This window comes from Podarcis bocagei (assembly GCF_964188305.1).
Source record: "Podarcis bocagei genome assembly, chromosome: 14".
Taxonomy (NCBI): domain Eukaryota; kingdom Metazoa; phylum Chordata; class Lepidosauria; order Squamata; family Lacertidae; genus Podarcis; species Podarcis bocagei.
The window spans coordinates 13,643,029-13,670,067 of NC_138139.1; the positions used below are offsets into that span (position 1 = coordinate 13,643,029).

Consider the following 27,039-nt stretch of genomic DNA (forward strand, 5'->3'; position numbering starts at 1 on the left):
TAATAAATTAAATTATGTTTAAATCAAGTACATCTCAGACCCTAAGTTTCTAAATTCCATTAAAATAAGAACAGTATAGCGCTTAAATTATCAAATTATCAGTATAAATCAATATTATTTAGGCAAAATCAATAATCATAGAGTAATCCATTTTTCCTTTTATAGGCTAATACTGTTATCAGAAATCTGGCAACAGAAAGGGACCTACTCGGATCAGAATCTTGCAATAAATGAATTAGCTGTGTTTCCAAGGAGTCACCTGAGATTTCCAATAATAAAGGGGACAAAAATCTGATCCGAGAAACTGAATGTAGTGAACAACAGAATAGTATATGTTGTAAAGATTCTATAGATCTATTATCGCATACACACACCGCTGAGATCCGACCATTGGAAAATCTATTATTCAAGACATTGGAAGGAAAGGCATTAAATCTTGCCTTAATAAAGGCATATCTGTGGGGCACACAGGGAGATAACGGATAGTATGATCCAGATGTGGCTCATTTATTAACACTGCATTGCTATGCTTGGGACTTTGGTTTGTCCCATTCTGAAGCAGGCTACTGCACTGTGGAGAAATTACTGCTACCAGCGCCACAAAATTACTGTATTTTCCCATGTATAAGACGAGGTTTTTCGCTTTAAAAAATTAGTAAAAAAAATGGGAGTCGTCTTGTACATGGAACATGGGCATCTGGGGGGGGGGTTAATATTTAAGCCATACGTAGGCAAACTAAGGCCCGGGGGCCGGATGCGGCCCAATTGCCTTTTGAATCCAGCCCATGGACGGTCCAGGAATCAGCGTGTTTTTACATGCGTAGAATGTGTTCTTTTATTGAAAACACATCTCTGGGTTATTTGTGGGGCCTGCCTGGTGTTTTTACAGGAGTAGAATGTGTGCTTTTATTTAAAATGCGTCTCTGGGTTTTTTGTGGGGCATAGGAATTGGTTCATTTCCCCCCTCCAAAAAAATATATATAGTGCGGCCCCCCACAAGGTCTGAGGGAGTGTGGACCGGCCCGTGGCTGAAAACGTTTGCTGACCCCTGAATATGTCCGAGATTTTGGCTCGGGCAGGCTGAGGCGGTCCCTCCTGCTGCCTTCCCCCCTTTCTCCTCCCCCTCCGGGCTGCATGCTGGCAACTGGCTTGCCTCCTGAAGCCCCCACCGGCTTGACCATAGGAGCTGCCTCCACTGCCACCGCCGCTGCTGAGAGCTGCCTCCGCTACCTCTCCTTGCCCTTCTTTCCTTTTCCCCCTCTTCCCCTCTCAAACTCCCACCCTTCCCCCAGCCCGCTCACCCCCTTCCTCATCTCAGTTTGCTCCGTGGCATGGCCCAGAGCAGAACGGGCACTGGCTTCCCCTGGCGCTTCCTCAATGTCCTCCCTGGGAACCTCCTTCTCCTCCGTCGCCACCACAGCGGCTGCCGCTGAGGGAAAGTGTGTGGTGTCCACTGCTTCTGCACTTTGCTTCTGCACTACGGTGCACTGCATGCTCCTCATGCAATCACCCCCCCCAAAAGATAAACAAATTGTCGCCGCCACCACAGATCATCCAGCTTTTCACTTCTATTTTAGGGTTTTGTTTTCTTAATTTTGGGTTCAAAAAATATAGGGGTCATCTTATACATGGGGGTGTCTTGCACATGGAAAAGTACAGTGGTACCTCGGGTTAAGAATTTAATTTGTTCCAGAGGTCCGTTCTTAACCTGAAACTGTTGTTAACCTGAGGTACCACTTTAGCTAATGGAGCCTCCTGCTGCCGCCCCACCGCTGCTACACGATTTCTGTTCTCATCCTGAAGCAAAGTTCTTAACCTGAGGTACTATTTCTGGGTTAGCGGAGTCTGTAACCTGAAGCGTCTGTAACCCGAGGTACCACTGTACGGTATTAGTTATTAAAATAGGATCAACAGATACCACATGTTGCTGAGTAACATGCAGAAAAGTCTGCAAGCAGCTTGCAATCAATATGTTGACTGAGGAGGAGACAACAGATGGAGCAGGCAGATAAGTGAAGCAAAGCTGTCGCTATAATGGAACTAGCCAGGTTTTTTGCCCCGGGCGAAGCCTCCAGAGGGGTGCCATTGAGGCTCCCTGCCTGTGTGTGTGTGTGTGTATGCAAATGTGAGTCGGGGGTTCCAGACTGGGTCTTTGACCTGGATGAAATAAAGCCTAATTTTGTTAGCTGCAAGGGATGAATGCAAATAAACGCAGGTACTCAGGCTTGTAGCCAACTAAATCAAGGCACACATAGAGTAACTTACCGTATATGAGCACAACATAACTTCCTCTCCATCTTCTTCCCCAGTGTACCCCAAAGTTTGCTGTGGTGGTTTCTCCAACCACCCAGAACAGAGCTGGGGGCAGTGGCGTAGCATGGGTTGTCAGCGCCCGGGGCAAGGCAAGTAATTTGCGCCCCCTAACCCGTGGATTTGCGCCCCCTAACCCTAACCCCCAGATGTTGCGCCCGGTGCGGCCGGCCCCCCCTGCACCCCCCACGCTACGCCACTGGCTGGGGGTGGTGCAGGGGGCACATGAGGGGAGAGAGAAGTTCCAATACATTCATGTAGGTTTTTCCATGTGCCCAATTATTTAGTTGGATACAGACCCCATGCTTTGTCTCCTACTGCTGCTCCCATTGATTACAATATGGTTATTTAACCAAAATTTGCCAAGTGCAATACAGAACATTACGAGGATCTGATTCCTAACCTAATAATAATAATAATAATAATAATAATAATAATAATAATAATAATAATAATTTATTTATACCCTGAGGCCATTTAGGGATTTAAAGGTCACACTAACACTTTGAATTGCGCTCAGAAACATACTGGGACCCAATGAAGGTTAATAATAATAATAATAATAATAATAATAATAATAATAATAATAATAATAATTTATTTATACCAGCCACTGTGGGCGGCTTCCAACAGAATTTTAAAAACACAATAAAACATCAGACATTAAAAACTTTCCTAAACAGGGCTGACTTCAGATGTTTTCTGAAAGTCAGATAGTTGTCTATTTCCTTGACATCTGATGGGAGGGCATTCCACAGGGTGGGCACCACCACCGAGAATGCTATCTGCGTGGTTCCAAGTAACCTCACTTCTCGCAGTGAGGGAACCACCAGAAGGCCCTTGGAGCTGGACCTCAGTGTCTGGGCTGAATGATGGGGGTGGAGATGCTCCTTCAGGTATGCAGGACCAAGGCCGTTTAGGGCTTTAAAGGTCAGCACCAACACTTTGAATTGTGCTCGGAAACATACTGGGAGCCAATGTAGGTCTTTCAGGACCGGTGTCATATGGTCTCAGTGGCCACTCCCAGTCACCAGTCTAGCTGCCGCATTCTGGATTAGTTATACTTTCAAGGTCACCTTCAAAGGTAGCCCCACATACAGCACATTGCAGTAGTCCAAGCATGAGATAACTAGAGCACGCAGCACTCTGGCTTATATAGTCTTACGTGACATAGCTAAACTGAGGAAGAGAGAGGAAACAGATGTTCATATAGCTGTAATGATGAAGCGGTTTTACCAGTGAAAGACAAAGTCTGATTTCTCTACTACTTTAAATAACAATTGTCGTGAGTTACGAGCCATAAGTTACATTTTTCATCTTTTCATTGCTGACAGGTCTTGGAGTTATCATTATCCTCCTTGCCACCATGGTCACCTCTATTACTGGCTTATCAACTTCTGCAATAGCAACTAATGGTTTTGTCCGTGGAGGTAAAAAAATATATATATTTAGGATGTTTCTGCCCAGCCCTCTTATTCTTGGTGTTCAGAAATAGTTTCCCATGTATTGTCTTACTATTAGACAAGTCAAAGGGTTCCTCAACCTAAAATAACAGCACAGTGGACAGTAGACTCAAAGGAATCAGAAGGTGAGTTGTATGATCAGCAGTATTGAGACACTATAATTTACTGATTCTTAATCTTTTTCCTGAATCAAAACGTTCAGTTCACAAAGGTCAGATGATCCTGTCCGAGACCGATGGAGAAACAGAATCATCTTATTTTCCTGGAGATGCTTTCGTTCTTTTTCTCTTTCATTTTTTAAAAAAATGTATTCAGAACATTGCAGGTTTTCTTCAGTGGACATGGCAATCCAGATTGCTCAAAGATGGAAAACTTCGTGGAGATCACTGGATTCATTAACTTGTTTCTTATTCCCTTAACTTACAAAGTCTCTTGAGAACATGGATTAGTTCTGGCACGCTCCACTAATGTCCAGGGTCTGACTCTTTATCTTGATGACATGAATTCCAGGTATTTAACAGAGCCAGTCAGACCTCTTCCCTCTCCATGAATGATGGTGGCTTCTTACTAGAAAACGGTGGTTTCTTATATATATATATATATATATAATTAGCATGAATTATATGACCAAGGGTCAAACATCTTTTCTGGGATTTTTTCAGGTCTTGGAGTCGTAGTTATTTGCCTGAGTGTGGTAGTTACAACCTTAACAGGTATCTCCATGTCTGCCATATGTACAAATGGAGTGGTAAGAGGAGGTGAGTCAATTTTGTGTTTCAAATGAAGAATATAGGTATCTCTGGAGAAGTGATAACTGTGCTGGCCCATTCAAGTCAAACAAATTGAAGCAAAACGACTAAGTATCAAAGACTCAACTGAAGCATGGGAGACAGCTTGGATGAGAAGAGGCAGGGTCATTACTTGATGTTAATTGGTTAGCCTAGCCTAGCGAAAAAGACCAATATTTAGGATATTTAGGAGAGCCAAATTAGATGAGAGGGTAATTTCGCCATATTTATTGAAACTAGCAGTCAAAATGTTTGCCTTATAGAAAGGCAGGTTGATATTAGGACAACATTCCCAACTCTGTAGCCGTTCAGTAGCAGAGAAAGTTATTCGAAGGAGGTGCAGAACACCTCATATACTTAAAGTAGCCATTTATTCAGCAGGTGCCTTTCCACAAAGTACCTGCTCTTGAGGCGTCCTATGAATTAGACTGGCACTAGGAGATAATCCTGGTTTGCAAGCTGCAAACCAAGGGTTTATCTTATTGGGTCTCCTGACTCTTTCTGAATCCATTATTTGGTGATTCTACAAAGCATATGCAGAAAATCCCTGTGAAGAATATTTACATATGGAAATCCCAGGACTTCCATTTCAGAGAAGATGGATGGGGATGTTATTCTCCACATTCCCCATGTTTCAGACCACATGTGATTATTCCTGAGGAGCAACCACATTTCTGGCCAAATCATTGGCTTTAATAAGAGTAATCTGACAAGACCTCTTCCCTAGGAGGTTCCTCACTGGTTGAACACTATGAGTGACTATAATAAAAAATACGGTAGATAGGAACATAAGAAGAGCCTGCTGTATCAAGCCAAAAACACGTGTGGTCCAGCATGCTGTTCTCACAGTGGTCAACCCAATGCCTATGGGGAATCTGCAAGTAGGACCTGGGTGCCAAATCACCCTGCCCACTTGTGATTGCCTGGCGAGTTCCCACCCCCTCCCAGGAAGAAATAAAGACACAGACACCAAGAATTAAGGTTAATGGGCGAAATAGGCCACAACTTTATTGATTACAGGAATGAGCGGTATTGGCTTAGGCACTGGTCCTATCAACTAGCCAGCTTCAGCCCGATTGCATGAAGACTGGCAAAAGTTAACCACCAGTAGAGGGAGTCCTGCTGAGGCACGTCAACTAGGAACTCCCCCGGAGTCACCGCTTGGGGACGAGCCTTGGGCCCACACCTCCATAGGCTTCGGACAGGGCAACGCCCCCCGGAGTCCTTTATCGGACTACCCTTCTCTGTGGGGGGAGGCAATGGCGCTTCCCTCCCCCCCATACACTTTACCCTCCCTTGCCAATGCCTAACCGCCAATGCTGAGGAGTTGTGACGAGTTGCTACGAGGTAGGCGAAAAACCAATTGGCTGTATATGCCAATTACCAATTGGAAAAAAATCCTACCAGGCCCTGAGGCGACCAACTGAAGTCCATAGCAAGTCAGGGAGCCTGCTTAAAGGAAGGGAGGGTGGGAAAACCGAGCAGCTGGCTGCAAAAGAGGGGGAGCCTAAATAGGATTAACCACGCCCCCTTCCCCAGCCAGCCGATTGGTTGGCGGGGAGGATGATGCAGCCGAGGATTCCCCTGGATCTCTCAGGGACTGGAACAGCCCCTGTGCACGCGGGGTGGGCGTGAAGCCTGCAACCCCACCTCCTCCCAAGCTCAGAAGTGGCTTTCCCAGAAGCTGGTATCCCAGAAGCATGACTGCCTCTGACAGTGGAGGTAGAACATAGCCATTGCAGCGAGTAGCTATTGATAGTCATTGATAACTTCAGGAATTTGTCTAATCTTCTCTTAAAGCTACCCAAGTTGGTGGCCGTCGCTGCCTCCGGTGGGAGCACATTCCAAATAGATTGATATGTACCAGGTATGCCTGCTAAAGGCCAAAATCCTTTTACCAAGTATGATTGCAATTACATAAAAAGAGGGGAGTGTATAGCAGTGATCCTTGAAATATGCATCCTCAAGTGGGACACGGGTGGCGCTGTGGTCTAAACCACTGAGCCTCTTGGGCTTGCCGATCAGAAGGTCAGCGGTTCGAATCCCCGCGACGGGGTGGGTTCCCATTGTTCTGTCCCAGCTCCTGCCAACCTAGCAGTTCAAAAGCACACCAGTGCAAGTAGATAAATAGGTACCACTGTGGTGGGAAGGTAAATGGCGTTTCCATGCACTCTGGTTTCCATCACAGTGTCCTGTTGCACCAGAAGCAGTTTAGTCCTGCTGGCTACATGACCCAGAAAGCTGTCTGTGGACAAACGCCCGTTACCTCGTCCTGAAAGCGAGATGAGCGCCGCAACCCCATAGTCGCCTTTGACTGGACTTAACCGTCCAGGGGTCCTTTACATTTTACCTATGCAGCCTCAGGACTGGCCAGGCTGGATGCAAATATTAGAAACCAGTTCTTCTACTATTGCCTAATCATCAGAGTAGTGCATGCAGCTTTTCAGGCTCCAGATCCATATTTCTCCACGTCTTCCGGTCTTGGATTTTGGTATGGCCACCCACAATACCAGGTGAGAAGTTGTCTTCAGTTTTAGCATTTGTTTTTGCACATTTGCAAGAAGCTTGGTGGTTTAAATCTGTTGTCTGCAGAAAGTTAGTTCTCACGAGATATTTTGATTGGATTGCAATGCGGTTGGGGAAGCCTTTGGGACAGTACACGTTTATGAACCTTATTATTACACATTAACCTGTCCAAGGAATTCCAGGGAGCACACTCGTGATTAGCTGCACAACACTTCACCCTCACAACAACACTGAGGGGCAGACTAGGTCAGGGGTAGCCAACATGATGCCCTCCAGATTTTCATGACCACAACTCCTATCAGGCTCAGCTAACATGGTCAATGGTCAGAAGGATGGGAGTTGTAGTCCAAAATATCCAGAGGGCAAAATATCTTCCTAGGCTAGGCTGTGAGATAGTAACTGTCCTACACCCACTAAGTGAGCTTCATGGCTGAGTGAGGTTTAGGCTTTGATTTCTGCAGTCCTGGTCCCCCTGACTCAATCCTAAATACATTCATTTGGAAACAAACCTTAAGACTTCAGAGGCACTGAACTAGGCAGAGGGCCTTCTCAGTAGTGGCGCCTGCCCTGTGGAACGCCCTCCCATCAGATGTCAAGGAAATAAACAACTGTCTGACTTTTAGAAGACATCTGAAGGCAGCCCTGTTTAGGGAAGTTTTTAATGTCTAACGTTGTATTGCTTTATTATTATTATTATTATTATTATTATTATCATCATCATCATCATCATTAATTCTGTTGGGAGCCGCCCAGAGTGGCTGGGGAAATCCAGTCAGATGGGCAGGGTATTATTATTATTATTATTATTATTATTATTATTATTAGTAGTAGTAGTAGTAGTAGTAGTTCAGGAATTTAGCTATTGCCTAAATAGAACTATATATTGTTGTTTTGTTCTGTTTTTTAAAAATACTTTTTATTAGTTTTTATAAAAAAAGATATCAAGATTATTATCAAAGGTCTTTTTTGTCCAGACTAAAACACTAATCTATGTAAAATAAAAAACATAGATCCATTGGCAAAGGAAGAAACAATGTGAAAAAAGAGAGAGAAAGAGTGATAGAAGATGGATTAAAAGAGAGAGAGAGAAATAAAGTTAAGAAATATATAGTTCCTTAGTTTCAGAACTATATATTGTTTGACAGACTGAGAATGCAGCAAGTTTATACAACCCCTCTAGAAAGCACACAAGGTTACAATCTGGATAAGTTGGCTTAGGGCAGGGGAATCAAAGACCCTTCAGTTCTTGTCAGACTACCACTCCCATCATGCTTCACCACAGGATATCTTGCTTGGGGCTGCTGGGAACTGAAGTTCAAAAACATCTGGAGTCCAAAAACAGCTTCCCCATCCCTGGGTGTCACATGAAGAACTAGCCCAACAGCTTGAGTTCCATTAGTATGGGGCAGCAATACTCTTAGGAAGGGGGCAACATAGCAGCTTGTAACCCGAGAGATACTCCCAGGATCCTTTGCAACATCATAGCTGATGATGCCCAAGGTTGAAATCTCCAATCGCATACAGTGGAGAGTGTGCAATACAGGAGCTGTACTCTCTGCAACCGGGCAGGAGATCCTTGGTATATATGTCTTGGGCAGCTCTGTTAATGTGCTCAAAGAAACTCTTTGCTGCGTTGACAGGTGGCGCTTACTACCTCATCTCCAGAAGTTTAGGACCTGAGTTTGGGGGCTCCATTGGTCTAATCTTTGCCTTTGCCAATGCCGTGGCAGTAGCCATGTACGTCGTTGGATTTGCAGAAACCGTCGTGGAGCTGCTCAAGGTATGTGCTCGCAAGACTTTACATGCGGTTATGCAAGGGAACCTTGGCTAATAACTTTTTTAAAAAAATAAATAACAATCATAGGTCTAATAAATGTGTTAAGCGGCAACCTTATTCGTGAATTAGAACTCCCTAAATGTGTCATAAATTCTAATTTATAAGCTTTTCCTCCACTACTACCAGGTCAAAGAAATGTTTCTTACAGGGCTGTTAAGAGTTCCGAAATTACTAAAGGGAATTAGGGTTCTAATTAGCAAGCCAATAACCTTGACGACAGAGGCTCAACCGTCATAAGAAATGTGAAACTCAGGGCTCATTACCCATGGAATGTGCAGAATCCCTCTTTAGTCATTTCCTTCTGTTTTATGTTGCTGCCAGAAACTATCTTGCAGAAACTATATCCTTAATCATTTCTTTCTCACTCTTTCCTCCCCCCAGAACAGCAACGCAATCATGGTTGATGCAACCAATGACATCCGAATAATTGGTGCTATAACGGTAGTCATTCTTTTGGGCATTTCTGTGGCCGGTATGGAATGGGAAGCCAAGGTAAAACATTCTCAATATTAAAACTGTTTAGAGAAGGCGAATGCTCAGTTTTTGTAGAAGCCAAGGTGGTTTTGCTGCAGAGTCTTGTGTCGACAGCCCATTTTTACTAAGGTATAGGTACAAAATGCACAAATACCCCATCCAATATCAAAGATATGTGCGCGCACACACACACATACATACACATGCATACACACACACACACACACACACACACACACACACAGTGGTACCTCGGTTCTCGAACTTTATCCGTTCTGGAAGACTGTTCGACTTTTGAAACATTCAAAAACCGAGGTGCAAAGGGCTCTCTGCAAATTCATTGAGAAAATTGAAAAACACGCTCAGTGGAAGACGTTTGGCTTCCAAGACTCGCTCAAAAACAGAAACATTGACTTCTGGGTTTTCGGCATTCGGGTGCCGAAATGTTTGTCAACAGAGACGTTTAAGAACCGAAGTACCACTGTATCACACACACACCAGCAAACCGCCACCCAATGAAAAGGAATGTGGTAGAAAAATGCACAAAGGGACAACAGGAAAAGTTGCAGCGTTGGGACTTTTCGGTTTAGAGAAAAGGAGAGGAAGACGTAACATGACAGAATTTTATAGAGAAGGGGATAGGACAGGCATAGGCAAACTCTGGCCATCTAGATGTTTGGGACTACAACTCCCATCATCCCTGACCACTGGTCCTGTTAGCTAGGGATGATGGGAATTGTAGTCCCAAACATCTGGAGGGCCAGAGTTTGCCTATGCCTGGGATAGGGTATGTTTTTCTCCCTTTCTCATAACACTAGAACTCCTGTCAATCTAATGAAGCCGAGCATCAGAAGATTCAGGATAGAGAAAAGAAAACACTTCTCCATGCAGCGCGTAGTTAAACTGTGGAACTCACTGCCACTGGAAGCAATGATGGCAACCAACTTGAATGGCTTTAAAATTAGATTAGTGAAGGCTATCAACAGCTATTTGCCGTGATGGCTATGTTCTAGATCCATTGCCTTTGAATTCCAGTTGCTATAAACAGCAATTTTAGTGCTGTTTCATTCAATGCATTGAAACATCTAATTAGACTAGCTAGACCACATGGCAGGGATCTGTGGTTGGAGTTGTTTATTTGATTGGGATAAACTTAGGTGCTGTCCCTTTCCCATGATGGGGCAAGGGGCAGCTTTGAGAGGGTGACTGGGGAAAGGCTGTGGGCTCCTCTCCCACACCACGGCCTCATTCCAGATCACAAACACACACCGCACAGCTGCCACTTGCTACGAGGAGTAGAGATGAGATATCAAATCCAGACCCTCCAATATTGTCAAGAATGTGGCCCCTCCAGAGCACAGGAGATGAGTTAGACTCAGAGATTGAACTAAGTGAATGAGGGACTGACTCTGCAGATGAGAACTGGCTGACAGAATCGAGAAAGGGCAGTTCGACCCTCCTTTCCGGAGAAGGCTCTATTAGCTGTCAAGGAGAGGGAGAGTTGGAAGGCAGCCAGAGAGTTGCTAGGCAATCAGCAGATAAGCAGAGGTCTGAGTCTGTGTCGAATGAAGGTGGGGAGGAGGGGGAGCCTTTCGGTCCCCGTTCTAGGCATCTGGATAAAATCAGAAGGCAACGGAAGGGTAAGAGGGGAAAGGTGGGAGTCTGGCGTCCTTCCTGCTATGGGAGGGGCGAAACTTCAGACTGACCAACAAATGGAGATGTGAGCAGGCGAGAAGCCAGGCTCTGGATGTGTCTTTCTGTAAATAAACATACATAAAATTGCCAGAGCCATTACTTCTTATCAGGACTTGCTTTCCTGCCAGAGATCATTACACCTATTTTTCAGGGATGTCCCTCATTTAGAGAAGCCACCCTGGTTTTTTATTTGATCCCCAAATGTCCCACTTTTCCTTAGGATGTTCCTATTTTCACTAGAGAAATGTTGGCAGGAATGGTAGGATGTCCCTATTTTCATTGGATGAATGTTGGAGGGTATGGAATTATTTGACTTCCAAGCCATCTGAAGGCAATCCTGTATAGGAAAGGTTTTTTAATAATGTTAAATTGTGTTTTTATATATGTTGGAGGCTGCCCAGAGTGACGGGGGCAACCCAGTAAGATGTATGGGGTATAAATAGTAAAATTATCAATATGGAATGGGACGTCCCTATTTTCATTGGAGAAATGTTGGAGGGTATGCAAATCACAGATTCCCACTTCCTGTTACTTGTGCCAGCCTTTGCAGTTACCAGACAGTAAGTCAAAGAGTTGAGTATGGGAGAGACTCTTTGTGCCACGCTGCTGAAGATATTCCTCATCCTTAGCACCTACTGAAATTAACGAGACTTTTAAAAATGTGACTAACTCTCTTTTTAGTGTTTCGGCTCCCAACTTTTTTAAACTGTACAAATATCATGCTACTTTGCAACTGCATCAAGTTCTGAAGTAGCTTATGAAAAGCAAATGTTGAACGCAAGTCCTCTACCAAAAATAATCTCTTAACTTGGCTTTACAGGCCCAAGTTGTTCTTCTATTTATCCTTCTTGCTGCTATTGTAAATTTCTTCATTGGAACCGTCATTCCTAGCAACAATGAGAAGAAGGCTAGAGGTTTTTTCAATTATCAAGGCAAGTGTTTCTTTTTTTGCAGATAAGCAGAGCTCCTGCAGCAAACAGTACTGAGTACTGACATACAACTATGAGTGACTGTATTAGCATCTTACATAAAGTAATTGCGTAAGGCGTATTCTGTATACTGAGTAAAGGTAAAGTCACCTTTGACTGGACTTAACCATCCAGGGGTCTTTTACCTTTACCTTTACCTATATACTGGGCATAAGCTTACATCCAAGTAACTGACTTGAAAACCATAACCAGCTGTGCTTTTGCATCTTATTAACCTGCCTCTGTGTTCATCAACGACAACCTGGTGCCTACTGCATTGCATCTAGGCCTCTAGATTGTGCAATGCACAAAGCCACCACCAGCAAATTTATCCATGTATTTTATTTCATAAAATATATACACCACTTGATTGTAAAAAAAAAAATCTTCAGTGCAGTTTACAAAGAGAATAAAGCAATTAAATTTTCCATGACAATAATAGCCTCGACGTAACACTTAGAAAAAGTCATATTTTATAGATGCAGACTAAATGGGGAGTTCCATTACGTGATGACTGCACAGGAAGTTTTCAGACTCTTATCCAATCAGGAGGATCTATGCGGTAGGCGGTCTTGGTCATGTTCCTTGTGGACATATGCAGAGCCATAGCTAGGTGACCTCCTAGCCATAGACAAATTAGATGCAGCTAGGCAATGCATAGGGACACAGGTGGTGCTGTGAGTTAAACCACAGAGCCTAGGACTTGCCGATCAGAAGGTTGGCGGTTCGAATCCCCGCGATGTGGTGAGCTCCCGTTGCTCGGTCCCTGCTCCTGCCCACCTAGCAGTTCGAAAGCACGTCAAAGTGCAAGTAGATAAATAGGTACCGCTCCGGCGGGAAGGTAAATTGCGTTTCCGTGCGCTGCTCTGGTTCGTCCGAAGTGGCTTAGTCATACTGGCCACATGACCCAGAAGCTGTACACCAGCTCCCTTGGCCAATAAAGCGAGATGAACGCTGCAACCCCAGAGTCGGTCATGACTGGACCTAATGGTCAGGGGTCCCTTTACCTTTACCTAGGTGATGCATACTGAAACATGCTCAGCCACACAGAGTGAAGTCTGCTATTCCTCCCCCATGCCACATACTACCACAATTCGTGGCTTCTCAATTAATCAGGGGAGCCTAGACTTCTTACACCACATGGGTGGGGAAACTTTGGCCCCCCAAATGTTACCAGACTACCATCAGCTCATTGTTTTAGTTCAGCAACATCTGAACTAAACATCTTAGGGCCTAGCTTATATTTTAATTGCTATTTTGTTAATATTTTTAATATTGTTTTATAGATTCTAAATGCTGCATTGATTTGTTAATCACATGGCATGCCAGGATTGCGAGGTTTAGCTTATTGTTTAGTTGCTGTTTTGTTAAGTGTTTTTTTATAGATTGCAATTGTTTTATCGATAATTTGTTAATTATTTTATATGATGTATGCTGTATTCGCGATGTGCTATTATGTTTTTATTATGTTATGGTTATTTATTGATTGTAAGCTGGTTTGAGGTTCATTTGAATGAAAAGTGGCATAGAAATACAAGAAATAAACCAATCAATCTGGAGGGCCAAATGTCCCCCCTGCCCAATATACAAGACGGAGACCAAAAGGGTGTTCTGCAAGATATAGACTATCAGTCAGTGACACGGCCTCGAAACTTCACAGTGATTTTTCTCTTTGCCTTTGCAGCCTCCATATTTGCAGAAAACTTCGGACCAGATTTCAGAGGCGACGAAGGGTTTTTCTCTGTGTTTGCCATTTTTTTCCCTGCGGCCACTGGAATTCTTGCTGGAGCCAATATCTCTGGAGACTTGGAGGTAGGCACAAGCCTATGTTCTGCAAGCTGAGTTGCAACATCTAGAACGTCCAACATCTAGAACTTCCGCTTGCATGCTTCCTCACAAAACGAGCACAACACCTTTAGAATTTAGGGCTGTTTCCCACACCACTACTATTTTCAGGAGGGATACAGTCAAAATAATAATACTAATAATAATTTTATTATTTATACCCTGCCCATCTGGCTGGATTTCCCCAGCAGCTCTGGGTGGCTCCCAACAGAATATTAAAAAGAAAATCAAACATTAAAAACTTCCCTAAACAGGGCTGTCTTCAGATGTCTTCTAAAAGTCAGATAGTTGTTTATTTCCTTGACATCTGATGGGAGGGCGTTCCACAGGGCGGGAGTCACTACTGAGAAGGGCCTCTGCCTGGTTCCCTGTAGCTTCACTTCTCACAGTGAGGAAACCGCCAGAAGGCCCTTGGAGCTGGACCTCAGTGTCCGGGCAGAATGATGGGGGGGGGCGTGGAGACGCTCCTTCAGGTATACTGGGCCAAGGCTGTTTAGGGCTTTAAAGGTCAGCACCGACACTTTGAATTGTGCTCGGAAACATACTGGGAGGCAATGAAGGTCTTTCAGGACCGGTGTTATATGCTCTCGGCGGCCACTCGCAGTCACCAGTTTGGCTGCCGCATTGTGGATTAGTTGTAGTTTCCAGGTCACTTTCCGAGGTAGCCCCATGTAGAGAGCATTGCAGTAGTCCAAGCAGGAGATAACTATTTTTTTTTTAAAAAAAATATTTATTCAAAGTTTAAGAATTAAAGAAAGCAGTAAAAAAGAAAGAGAAAAAATAAACAATACAAATCAATACATTACAATACATATAAAAAAGCAAAAGACACAATACATCAAAACAAAAACAAAAGCAAAAACAGTTAAAAACACATCCAATATTTCCATATCTTTATCTTTCACTAACTTGTTTCATCGACCTCTTCACACCTCCCTTTTTGTGTTCTAGTTATTAATTATTTCAGCAAATCCTTTCCATCTTTCACTGTTTTCTGTCATTTAATTATCTTAATTTTTTTTAACCTTATCTTACCATTAAAACCCTAAAACTTATTTATACTTAACTCCTTATAACATTTCTACTAAAGCCATATAATTTCATTCCGACATTTTTCTAACACTCATTAATTTTGCAACATTTCTCTAAATAAATTTTTTAAAAAACTTTTTCCCCCCAATCTTCTTCCACCGTCTCTTCTCCCTGGTCTCGGATTCTGTCAGTCCTTTCTATCAATACCATATAGTCCATCAACCTGGTGACCTTCTGTCCGAGGCTCTTAACTCTTTTCCATGTCCCTTCTGCAGCTCTTCTTCATATTTATACATACACTTTACTTTATCTTCTGCTGATCTTGTTCTTAATTTCCTTCCTTTGGCATTGAGGAGTAGATCTCGGGGAGATTCCAACCTAACAATGTCTTTATTCCTTCTCGACAGGTCAGCCCATTCTCCATAGTCAGAACTAAAGTCCAAAAGATATTTCAGAGCGCCAATCTCCCCCTGACCCAAATCCAGATCCCAAAGGCCAGAGCATCCCTGCATAAGAGGATCTATCCAACTTTCCTTCCAAGCAGGAGATAACTAGAGCATGCACCACTCTGTTGAGACAGTCTGCGGGCAGGTAGGGTCTCAGCCTGTGTACCAGACGGCTGCTCTGGACACAGAATTGGCCTGCACCTCCATGGACAGCTGTGAGTCCAAAATGACTCCCAGGCTGTGCTCCTGGTGCCTCAGGGGCACAGTTACCCCATTCAGGACAAGGGAGTCCCCCACACCTGCCTGCCCCGTCCCCCCAAACCAGTACTTCTCTCTTGTCAGGATTCAACCTCAATCTGTTAGTCACCATCCATCCCCCATCCACTATCCACACAGCTATGTCTTACATTACTACAAGGTGATTTGCACGAAGAGCTAACCGCCTCCAGTCACACACTGGAAAATGCACAATTAGTGTTGATTTGGAGCTCATGTGCAACAAACCCACTTCCCCCAATGACGAGACTTTTTGTCATAAGGGAAGTGATGGGGAAATGCCACTGGGGAGTGCAGGATAACACTTCATTGACACAATGTCATCTAACCTCTCCACAAACAAACCAGAATGAACACTCAATAAATAGCAAATGTTGTCTGGCTTTCCCACAAACAATTCAGGGCTGAGGTGCAAAGCGGACAATTTCTGCACATATTTCTGGACCCTCTAAGCTAAGCACCCCACTTGTATTGTCTGAAGAAACAGCCAGCTACACAGATTTAACTACATTTGTCTTCCAGAAACGGACTATGAAATTTAAAAGGCCACTTCACTAACTCTAGAAGCAGAATATTAATGGACCCATTATCAGGGTACTGCACATCGAAATGAGCTATGTAATTCATATTACCACAGCTTTGCTAATTCATAAAAACTCTACATGCGGCGGACTTCAAATTTACAACTGGAGGCCCTAGAGGGAAATGCAGTGTTTCTTTCTCCAAAGTGGCTTGGGTTAGGCTTAGTAAAAGGATCAGTCCTTGTCCTTCACACAGCTATGTCTTACATGACTACAAGGTGATTTGCACGAAGAGCTAACTAGCTAGCACTTGTCAAGTATAAGTTTTTTGGTGCAAGCACAGAAACATCTAAGATGCGAGCCATTTCGCCCCCCTTTTTATTTTACTCCTATTTGGTTATAAATACATTTTCCCACTCTTTGTGCTTCTGCGTTCTAAGCCTTTAGGGAACGGCATCTGGGCGCCTTTCTATTAAATGATGAAAGCGGTCGATTCTTACAGTCACATGTTGACTCCGGAAACTGCAGCCCACATTAACAAATACAGGACTTACAACCTTTCAAGTTAAGTCACGGGGGTAGCGACATGGGGAGCAAAAATGCGGGTGGAAATCTGAATGTCATTTCCGCACGTATCATTATGCCTTACCGTTTTTAGGCAGTGCCAGGTTTCCATCAGTGTTACCTGCATGTCTTGGGAGGAAGTTGGTGGGCTTCCCTTTTTGACCTCCATTCCCCCCAGCCCCAATTTCCATTAAATCCACTTAGTGCAGGGAACATAGGAAGAGCATAAGAAGTTGCCTGAGTCAGGACACTGGTCCATCTATCTCAGTGTTGTCTACACTGACTGGCAGGCTTTCAGGTAGGAAATCTCACTTGGGTTTCTTAAAAATGACTGGTTTGTAGTTTACGCCAGAGTCAAAAAGCTTGGAAGCTGAAACTGCCCAGTCCTAGTAAAAGGTAAAGGTAAAGGTACCCCTGCCCGTACGGGCCAGTCTTGCCAGACTCTAGGGTTGTGGGTTTTACCCACAGCGCCACCCACGTCCCCTGCCCAGTCCTAGTACCAGTGCTTTTTTCCTAGGGGTACGCAGGGGTACACATACCCCTAAACATTCTGTGAATCCTTGTACTTTTGTCCATTTATTGTATTTATTTTCCCCAGTTTGAACTATAAAATGGTGATTTTCTTGAGTCAAAATGTTGTTGTTGTTTAGTCGTTTAGTTGTGTCTGACTCTTCGTGACCCCATGGACCAGAGCACTCCAGGCACTTCTGTCTTCCACTGCCTCCTGCAGTTTACTCAAATTCATGCTGGTAGCTTCGAGAACACTATCCAACCATCTCGTCCTCTGTCGCCCCCTTCTCCTTGTGCCCTCCATCTTTCCCAACATCAGGGTCTTTTCCAGGGAGTCTTCTCTTCTCATGAGGTGGCCAAAGTATTGGAGCCTCAGCTTCAGGATCTGTCCTTCCAGTGAGCACTCAGGGCTGATTTCCTTCAGAATGGATAGGTTTGATCTTCTTGCAGTCCATGGGACTCTCAAGAGCCTCCTCCAGCAACATAATTCAAAAGCATCTATTCTTCGGCGATCAGTCTTCTTTATGGTCCAGCTCTCACTTCCATACATCACAGCTGGGAAAACCATAGCTTTAACTATACGCACCTAAACATTTTTTTTAGAAAAAAAGCACTGCCTATTTATTATTTATTTATTCAACTTATACACCACCCTATACCTGGAGGTCTCAGGGCGGTTCACAACAAGACCACAACATATAAAATCAAACCAAAGCAGTAACCCAGTAAAGCCTAGTACCACCTAATCTGTCTCAATCACACATCACTAGCATTGCTTAAAATTAGTAAAATAAAGCAAAGCATTGGGAAAGGGAGGAAAATTTCTTTACTAACAGCGTATTCATATTTATGATGGCTTTGGAGTGATGGGGCTTGTTGTTGTCATTGTTGTTTGATTTTATATACCTCCCTATACCCAGGGGTCTCAGGGCGGTTCCCAAAATAAAATCAAGATATTAAACCACAAAATACACAATAAAAATAAGAACAAAAACCCAATAGCCACCCCCTCCCCCCCAAAAAAACACATTTTAAAAGGGCATGGGATGTAAATCAGATCAACCAAAGGCCTGGTTAAAACGGAACGTTTTTGCCTGGTGCCTAAAGATGCATAATGAAGGCGGCAGGCAAACTTCCCTGGGAAGAGCATTTCACAGACAGGGAGCCACTGCAGAGAAGGCCCTGTTCTTGTGTTGCCACCCTCCGGACCTCTCAAGGAGGAGGCACATGAAGAAAGGTCTCAGAAGATGATCTCGGGGTCCAGATAGGTTCATATGGAAAGAGGCAGTCCTTGAGGTATGGCGGTGCTGAGCCATTTCTCATGGCCCTCTCAAGCAGCAAACCACAGTGTATTTTCCCTTGTCTAGCTATTAGCCTCTACCCTGCCCTCTGCTGAATAGAGGTGTGCAATGTGTTTTATACCCAGCAGTCTCTACCAGCTCTATGTGGAGATGCCAGGGATCGCACCTTTTCTTGCCCTGTCATAGAATCATAGAATTGATCTATAGAAAGGATCTAGGAGTCTTGGTTGACCACAAACTTGACATGAGCCAACAGTGTGACGCGGCAGCTAAAAAAGCCAATGCAATTCTGGGATGCATCAATAGGAGTATAGCATCTAGATCAAGGGAAGTAATAGTGCCACTGTATTCTGCTCTGGTCAGACCTCACCTGGAGTACTGTGTCCAGTTCTGGGCACCACAGTTCAAGAAGGACACTGACAAACTGGAACGTGTCCAGAAGAGGGCAACCAAAATGGTCAAAGGCCTGGAAACGATGCCTTATGAGGATCGGCTAAGGGAGCTGGGCATGTTTAGCCTGGAGAAGAGGAGGTTGAGGGGTGATATGATAGCCATGTTCAAATATATAAAAGGATGTCACATAGAGGAGGGAGAAAAGTTGTTTTCTGCTGCTCCAGAGAAGCGGACACGGAGCAATGGATCCAAACTACAAGAAAGAAGATTCCACCTAAACATTAGGAAGAACTTCCTGACAGTAAGAGCTGTTCGACAGTGGAATTTGCTGCCAAGGAGTGTGGTGGAGTCTCCTTCTTTGGAGGTCTTTAAGCAGAGGCTTGACAACCATATGTCAGGAGTGCTCTGATGGTGTTTCCTGCTTGGCAGGGGGTTGGACTCGATGGCCCTTGTGGTCTCTTCCAACTCTATGATTCTATGATTCTAATTGTACAGCTGGAAAGGACCCCGAGGGTCATCTAGTCCAACCCCCTGCAATGCAGAAATTCTGCCCACAGCTGTCCCGGGGTAGGCTCGAACCACCAACCTTCTGGTTAACAGCCAGGTGCACTGAACCATCACACCACTGGAAACCTGGGACCGTCTGCATGCAAAGCAGATGTTCTACAGCTGAGCTACTGCCCTTCCCCTAATTATGCCCAACTATGCCCATTAAACAGCACATTAACCATGTCCATATAAAACATCCCTGCACAAAATCTCCAAATTGCCTACACAATTTTAGACTTATTGTCACAATATCCCAAGGACAAGAAACTATTTTTTTAAAAAAGTATTTAAATTCTGTAACAGAACTGTTTGTGAATGCAAACATGCAGAGGAGATGCAACCCTGTGTGTGTGTGTGTGTGTGTGTGTGTGTGTGTGTGTGTGTTTAATGACTATTCATTGCAGTCTTTTTATTGTAATATTCTAGGATCCACAAGCTGCTATACCCAAAGGAACAATGCTGGCCATACTGGTTACAACGATTGCTTATGTAGGTGTAGCAATCTGTGCAGGTAAATAAGAAGCATTCTAATCCAGAGTAATTAATATTCTTAGGTACGTTTAAAGTCTTGTGCTCAGATCATCACTTACCCTCATTATTTGTTTATCTTATGGATTTTCTATAGAGTAAAACAGATGTCTATTAGTAAGTAAAAACACAAACTTGAAAACAACATTCCTCATTTCACTGCATAGAATTGGCTCAGCTGTGGATTCACAAATAGAGGCTAAAGAGGCTACTTTTCTAGGAAAAGTTCATGGAGTTGAACTATTCCACCATGTTGAACTTGTGACTTCATCATATGGAGAGCTTCCACCTGTGCTTGGCTTACGGAAAACTACAAGCGCCATCAGAACGAGTTAGGAAAAATACTGTCAAAGAACAGTTCTCCTTCGTCTTGCCTCTTCCTGTTTGCATCACTGCCATTAGGGCAATTAAATGTGTTGATAAGACAAGAGAAACTGGTTCTGGTTTTTTCAAGGACTAGCTGATTGCTATCTTTGAAGGGGGGGAAGATAATTTTCCACAAGGCCAGAAAAGCTGGCTACTTGCAAGGCCAGGAGGAACTGAGAGCAGCTGTGCTAGTATCCAGCCTTGGGATAAAAGTCTTCCAGCTTACAAGTCTTCTGTTATGTACTGAGTTGAATAGGATCCAAACTGCAGCAGTCTGATTGGTCCTAGAACAATAGGATTCAGAATGCAGCAGTCTGATTGGTCCTAGAACAATAGGATCCAGAATGCAGCAGTCTGATTCGTCCTAGAACAATAGGATTCAGAATGCAGCAGTCTGATTGGTCCTAGAACAATAGGATTCAGAATGCAGCAGTCTGATTGGTCCTAGAACAATAGGATCCAAACTGCAGCAGTCTGATTGGTCCTAGAACAATAGGATTCAGAATGCAGCAGTCTGATTGGTCCTAGAACAATAGGATCCAAACTGCAGCAGTCTGATTGGTCCTAGAACAATAGGATTCAGAATGCAGCAGTCTGATTGGTCCTAGAACAACAACAACAACAACAACAACAACAACAACAACAACAACAACAACAACAACAACAACAACAACAACAACAATTTATTATTTATACCCCGCCCATCTGGCTGGGTTTCCCCAGCCACTCTGGGCGGCTTCCAAAAGAATATTAAAATACTATGATACATCAAACATTAAAAGCTTCCCTAAACAGGGCTGCCTTCAGATGTCTTCTAAAAGTCTGGTAGTTGTTGTTCTCTTTGACAATGCAGCAGTATGATTGGTTGGCAGGAACCACCCAATCCTGCTCCAGATAGAAGTGAATCCACAACCTGATTGGCTTACAGTAGAATCCCGGAATTAGCCAATCATGTGCAGCCCATTGTGTAAATAATGTATATAAAGCAGATACTGTGAGGGGACTTTCATTCATTCCTCCTCACCACTATGAGCTGAATAAAGAGCATGAAATCACTTTACAACTCTGAGTATATTTCATCTTTGCTGTTAATGCTGGTGGTTTGAACTGCAGCCTGTAGAGTAGCTAGCAGGAGTCCCTGCTCTGTTGACCAGAGATAAGTAAGAAGAGTACTGCTGGATCAAATTGAAGGCCCATCTAATCCAGTATCTTGTTCTCACAGTGGCCAGCAAGATGCCTGTGAGAAGCTTGCAAGCAGAACCTGAGTGCAGTAACGCTCTCCACCTTTCCCTGCAGTTTCATCAAGTAGTATTCTGATGCATATTGCCTCTGACAGTGGAACTCAAACATAGCAATCATGGCTAGCAGCCATTGATAGCCATCTCCTCCATGAATTTACCTAATCCTCTTTTAAAGCCATCCAAGCAGGACATGAGCGGGACGCAGGTGGCGCTGTGGGTTAAACCACAGAGCCTACGACTTGCCAATCAGAAGGTCGGCGGTTCGAATCCCCGCGACGGGGTGAGCTCTCATTGCTCAGTCCCTGCTCCTGCCAACCTAGCAGTTCGAAAGCACATCAAAGTGCAAGTAGATAAATAGGTACCACTCTGGCAGGAAGGTAAACGGCGTTTCCGTGCGCTGCTCTGGTTTGCCAGAAGTGGCTTACGCATGCTGGCCACATGACCCGGAAGCTGTATGCCAGCTCCCTTGGCCAATAAAGCAAGATGAGCGCCGCAACCCCAGAGTTGGTCATGACTGGACCTAATTTACCTTTACTAAGCAGGACATGAGGGTGACAGCCAAGGTCAGAAGGCCAGGCTCCTGGAATCTACCTGACTCAGAGTCTTTACCCTGCCTGCCGATTGGAAGGTGAGATGTTGTGCACTCCCATCTCCTTTCCATGCCTGAAAAGGGCTCTGAGAACTAAGCTCACATTGGCTCCATGAGACATTCAGAGCTGCTGACCACAATGACTAAGTTCCACTATTGGAGACAGTCTTCTGGATACCAGTTGCTGGAAACCACAGGAGGGAGCTTGCGGGCTTCCCATGGGCATCTTGTTGGCCACTGTGAGGACAGGATGCTGCCCTGGCCTGATCCAGCAGGGAACTTCTGATGCTGTTATGTTCTCATTAAGTTGTGTCTCTGATAGCTGGAAGCCATGATAGTTGCTTTGTGCAATTAGTGGCATGAGGGCAAGCTATCTGCACTATTTTTAAAGCATAGCAGAACATGCTACATGGTAGAACTTTCTATCATTCTCACAGTCTTCTGTCTCATAAGTCTACGATCCCCACTACCTTTCAGATTCTGCAAATGCCCCTTAAGGTTAAGTAAACCCGTGTGGGTCAGGCACTGGGCATTTCCAAATTTCACACATGTCCTAGTTTGTTGAATGTACACTGGGCTTGAGCACAAAACGTAGAGCAGTAATAGCACTGCTTTAATGAATAGCGGCATTATTCGCAGTGATCAGAAGGAAACGGCGCCCTACCACCCCCAAGATTATAGAGGTGGGAAAGCATTAAGCAATTGAAGATGTATGCAGTACGGTGAAAGTATTCTCCCCCTGTCACAAGGAAGGGAAATAATAATATGCTGTTGTTTCCACAGCTGCTTGTGTCGTACGTGATGCTACGGGGAACGTCAATGATACAGTTGTATCCGGAATGAATTGCAATGGATCATCTGCTTGTGCCCTGGGCTATGATTTCTCCAGCTGTAAAACCCAGACATGTGATTATGGGCTGATGAATAATTTCCAGGTTCAAAAGAGCTCTAATTATGCAATTGGTATAATCAGATGTGTGTTGTACAACCGAGAAAGCCGCATACTATATATGTAATAACACAAACGAACACAAGCGTAACCACACAGCAGAGTGCATTGTGTGGTTTTGCAATATCTCTGTTAACACCCCAGCTAAGATACATGACCTGAAATGAGAGCCAATCCAGTCTGCTGTTGATGTGGCAATTAACATACCCGGACAGTGTTTTACATACCACCTTACCTAAAAGGTCAGGAAGCAGAACTGTAGCATATGAGAGCCAGGGTGGCAGAAATCCCTTCTTAGCCATGGAGCTCCCTGGGCGACCTTGGCCAGTCATTATGTCTCAGCATAACTTACCACGTAGGGTTGTTGGGAAAGTAAAATGGAGAGAGGACAGAACCACGTGTGCCACCTTGACCTCCTTGGAGCAAAGGTGGGATAGAAATGTACAGCTAGTAGTGGTATAAAATCATAAAGGGACCCCTGACCATTAAGTCCAGTCGTGCCCAACTCTGGGGTTGCGGCGCTATCTCATTTTATTGGCCGAGGGAGCTGGTGTACAGCTTCTGGGTCATGTGGCCAGCATGACTAAGCCGCTTCTAGCGAACCAGAGCAGTGCACAGAAATGCCGTTTACCTTCCCGCCAGAGTGGTACCTATTTATCTACTTGCACTTTGATGTGCTTTCGAACTGCTAAGTTGGCAGGAGCAGGGACCAAGCAACAGGAGATCACCTCGTCGCGGGGATTTGAACCACCGACCTTCTGATCGGCAAGTCCTAGGCTCTATGGTTTAACCCACAGCGCCACCCACATCAGAATCATATAATTGCAGAGTTGATGATAACAGCAGAATAGATAATAAAAGCCTAGATTGACAGATAGTCTGACTTGGCCTAAGACAGCTGCCTAGATTCCTTAGCAACATTCAATATTGGATGGTTTGTAAAGACTCTAATGATCATGGCCCAGGATGTTTCTAACTAGAACCAGAAAGGCTCACCCTCTCTGGACTATGCATGAACTAGCAGAATGTAGTGCAAAACCCAGACATGTGATTATGGGTCGGTGAATAATTTCAAGGTTCAAAAGCGTTCCAATTATGCACCACCTAGAAAGAGCTTCACAACACAGTATCATGCATCTTCACTAAGAAGTAAACCTCACTTTTTCCAAATGGGGATCAGTTGCTTATAAGTGTGTTTAGGATTGCAGACTTACTGCATGGCTTCAGAAGGTTGTTGTAACTTATCAGCAGGAGATGGCAGGGTGGGGCAAAGGCACTTACCTGACTTCCCGGCAGGGGAGTTGCTATTCCTTGCCGGGAAGGGGAAGGGGAGGGTTGGGGAGGGGAGGGCATTGTGGTGCAAATGCACAAGCAGAAGCACCAGATTGGCACCACTGGAGAGTTTGCACCGCATCGTCCTCCTCACTGCCCTGCCCCTCCAGGTAAGCAGCAGCAGCAAATCAGATGAGCACCTTTGTCCCACCACAGATTGTATTAGATATGCACCCAAAGGAGTTCCAATTTGTACACAGAATCTCATGTTCCCCACAGCTTCTCAACTCACTGCAATTGGGGGGGTGTAATTGTATTGTGCAAAAGGATGCCTGGGTTGCCATACTTCAAAAAGTAACAGGACACCCCAAATGTTGTTGACCTTTTTTTAGGAAGACCCCAAAATAGTTGCCATTTTTTTTTTTTTTTTTTGGAAAATGTCATAAAAACACAATTTTTCAATTGACTTTCCTAAGACCTGCCACCTCATCTGAATTGAATGGGAAAAGGCAAGGCTCCTCACAAGTTTAGGTTCCGAATAGAAACAAAGCAGAGCAATGGACCTACTTGTGTAAATTACATTCTAAATGCTACAGAACACAAAGACAAGCCACTCCATGAACAATTGTGTGAGCCTGGAAGCTCATTCTTTTAAAGAATTTAAAATGTATGTATTAGAAACACAAGCTTAGTAATTCTTTACACCGCCATCAAATATTGGTCTAACCAAAGTTAAATTATCTATCTGCCATTTTGGTTCTCCAGTTAGTAGCGTGGCAAAGACAACCTGAAGAGCTCTGTACCTTAAACAGGTACAGAACTGCTTCTGAAAAGTTGCTGATAGAAACTGTCCATTAATCTATTGCCACATGCCATCTTTCAATGTCTGAAGAATAAAGTCTGGGTTTCATATTATTACATGAAGGCTTCTATCTAGAGGACATGGAGATCACTCACTCTTTAAAATGTAGCAGACTTGTTCCTTGGAACATCTCGTTCTTAATATGATGCTGTTTCTGAATGGCACCATTTGCAAAAGAGATAAAAATTCTGCCTTTGGCTTCGGTGAGAGCAGGGCAGGCCTGAATTACGGAACAGTCTTCTCCATTACCAGGAAAATGGTTTTCTTGACAACAGTTAATTTGCTGTGCTGGGTACAGACTCATTGAGTTTTTAATGAGTGACTTAAAAGATAATAGAGAAGAGGCTGGAACGGGTAGTACTAACATATTACCATCAATGCGGCAACAGGAAACATTGGGATGTGGCGTTTGAACCCTTGCTTACATGAGCTTCACGGCTTTCACGTTTGTGTGTTTCCCCCCCCCAAAAGGTCATGAGCATGGTTTCAGGTTTTGGTCCTTTAATCACTGCCGGAATATTTTCTGCAACCCTGTCATCAGCCCTCACTTCGCTTGTTAGCGCTCCCAAGGTTTTCCAGGTAAGGCCAAAAGCACAATCTCTCTTGTTCTTTGTTTTCATGTAATCAGTTGGTCCACATGCATGAGAATGCCTTGCACAACTTTTTTTAAAAAAGAAGCTTCCTCCCCATATCCTTGGCTGCCACAACACTGAACCAGCTGGGTCTGAAACACAGAGTTAGGGCAATGAATGGTTGCCACATGGCCGTTGCTGCGGGCTGAACAACTTGAACAGATGCTGTACCTATTCGATGGCCAGCCAGATCCGGGTTTACAATAAGGCACTCTTGGAAAAGATGTAGGCTTCCCACCCCACTGTGATGAAATTGAGGGCCAATTCTTACATTACCAGAACAGTGTGCTTTTGCCATTTCTACATAGTTGCATCCCATACCATGGTAATTTCTGAAACCAATTATGCTGGCTCCCAGGAAAGGGCAGTGCTGGAGTTAATGTGTCATCTATCCCTCCCACCCATCCCTGTGTTTTACATTTCACATTTCACATCTGAAGTACAGTGGTACCTTGGGTTACATACACTTCAGGTTACATACGCTTCAGGTTACAGACTCCGCTAACCCAGAAATAGTGCCTCAGGTTAAGAACTTTGCTTCAGGATGAGAACAGAAATCGTGCTCCAGCAGTGCAGTGTTAGTGGGAGGCCCCATTAGCTAAAGTGGTGCTTCAGGTTAAGAACAGTTTCAGGTTAAGAACAGACCTCCGGAACGAATTAAATACTTAACCCGAGGTACCACTGTAACTTTCCTGTTGCATTCAACACACCCAACTCTACCTTTCTGAACTAAGTTCTGCTCTTTTGACAGGCTCTCTGCAAGGATAACATCTACCAAGCGCTCCACTTCTTTGCCAAAGGATATGGCAAAAACAACGAGCCAATTAGAGGATACGTTCTGACGTTCATCATTGCCATGGCCTTTATTATTATAGGTGTGTATATCACAAATAGCACTTTTTCACTAATAGCTCCCCCTGCCCTTATCAACCCTAAACCTCCTTTGGAACCATATCATAAAATGCTATTTTATTCATTCATATATATATATATATATATATATATATATATATATATATATATATATATATATATTCTTTGTAGAGTTTTTAGTTCAATTAATTATTCAGATTTTCCATTCTTTCTTCAAAACAGATTAAAT

General features: G+C 44.0%; 1 protein-coding gene across 2 annotated transcripts in view; it reads left to right on the forward strand.

The window, feature by feature from the left end:
• SLC12A1 (solute carrier family 12 member 1) overlaps window positions 1–27,039 on the forward strand; it is an 82,436-nt gene that overhangs the window by 16,057 nt on the left and 39,340 nt on the right. Inside the window, exons 5-14 of one of the 2 annotated variants that reach the window (XM_081170007.1) lie at window positions 3,645–3,740; window positions 4,436–4,531; window positions 8,728–8,867; window positions 9,306–9,416; window positions 11,914–12,025; window positions 13,746–13,873; window positions 19,925–20,009; window positions 23,006–23,157; window positions 25,777–25,884; window positions 26,689–26,812. In XM_081170007.1, coding sequence (XP_081026133.1) covers window positions 3,645–3,740; window positions 4,436–4,531; window positions 8,728–8,867; window positions 9,306–9,416; window positions 11,914–12,025; window positions 13,746–13,873; window positions 19,925–20,009; window positions 23,006–23,157; window positions 25,777–25,884; window positions 26,689–26,812 — 1,152 coding nt within the window. The remainder of the gene's footprint in view (window positions 1–3,644; window positions 3,741–4,435; window positions 4,532–8,727; window positions 8,868–9,305; window positions 9,417–11,913; window positions 12,026–13,745; window positions 13,874–19,924; window positions 20,010–23,005; window positions 23,158–25,776; window positions 25,885–26,688; window positions 26,813–27,039) is intronic. The other variant, XM_081170006.1, reaches the window with a different exon arrangement.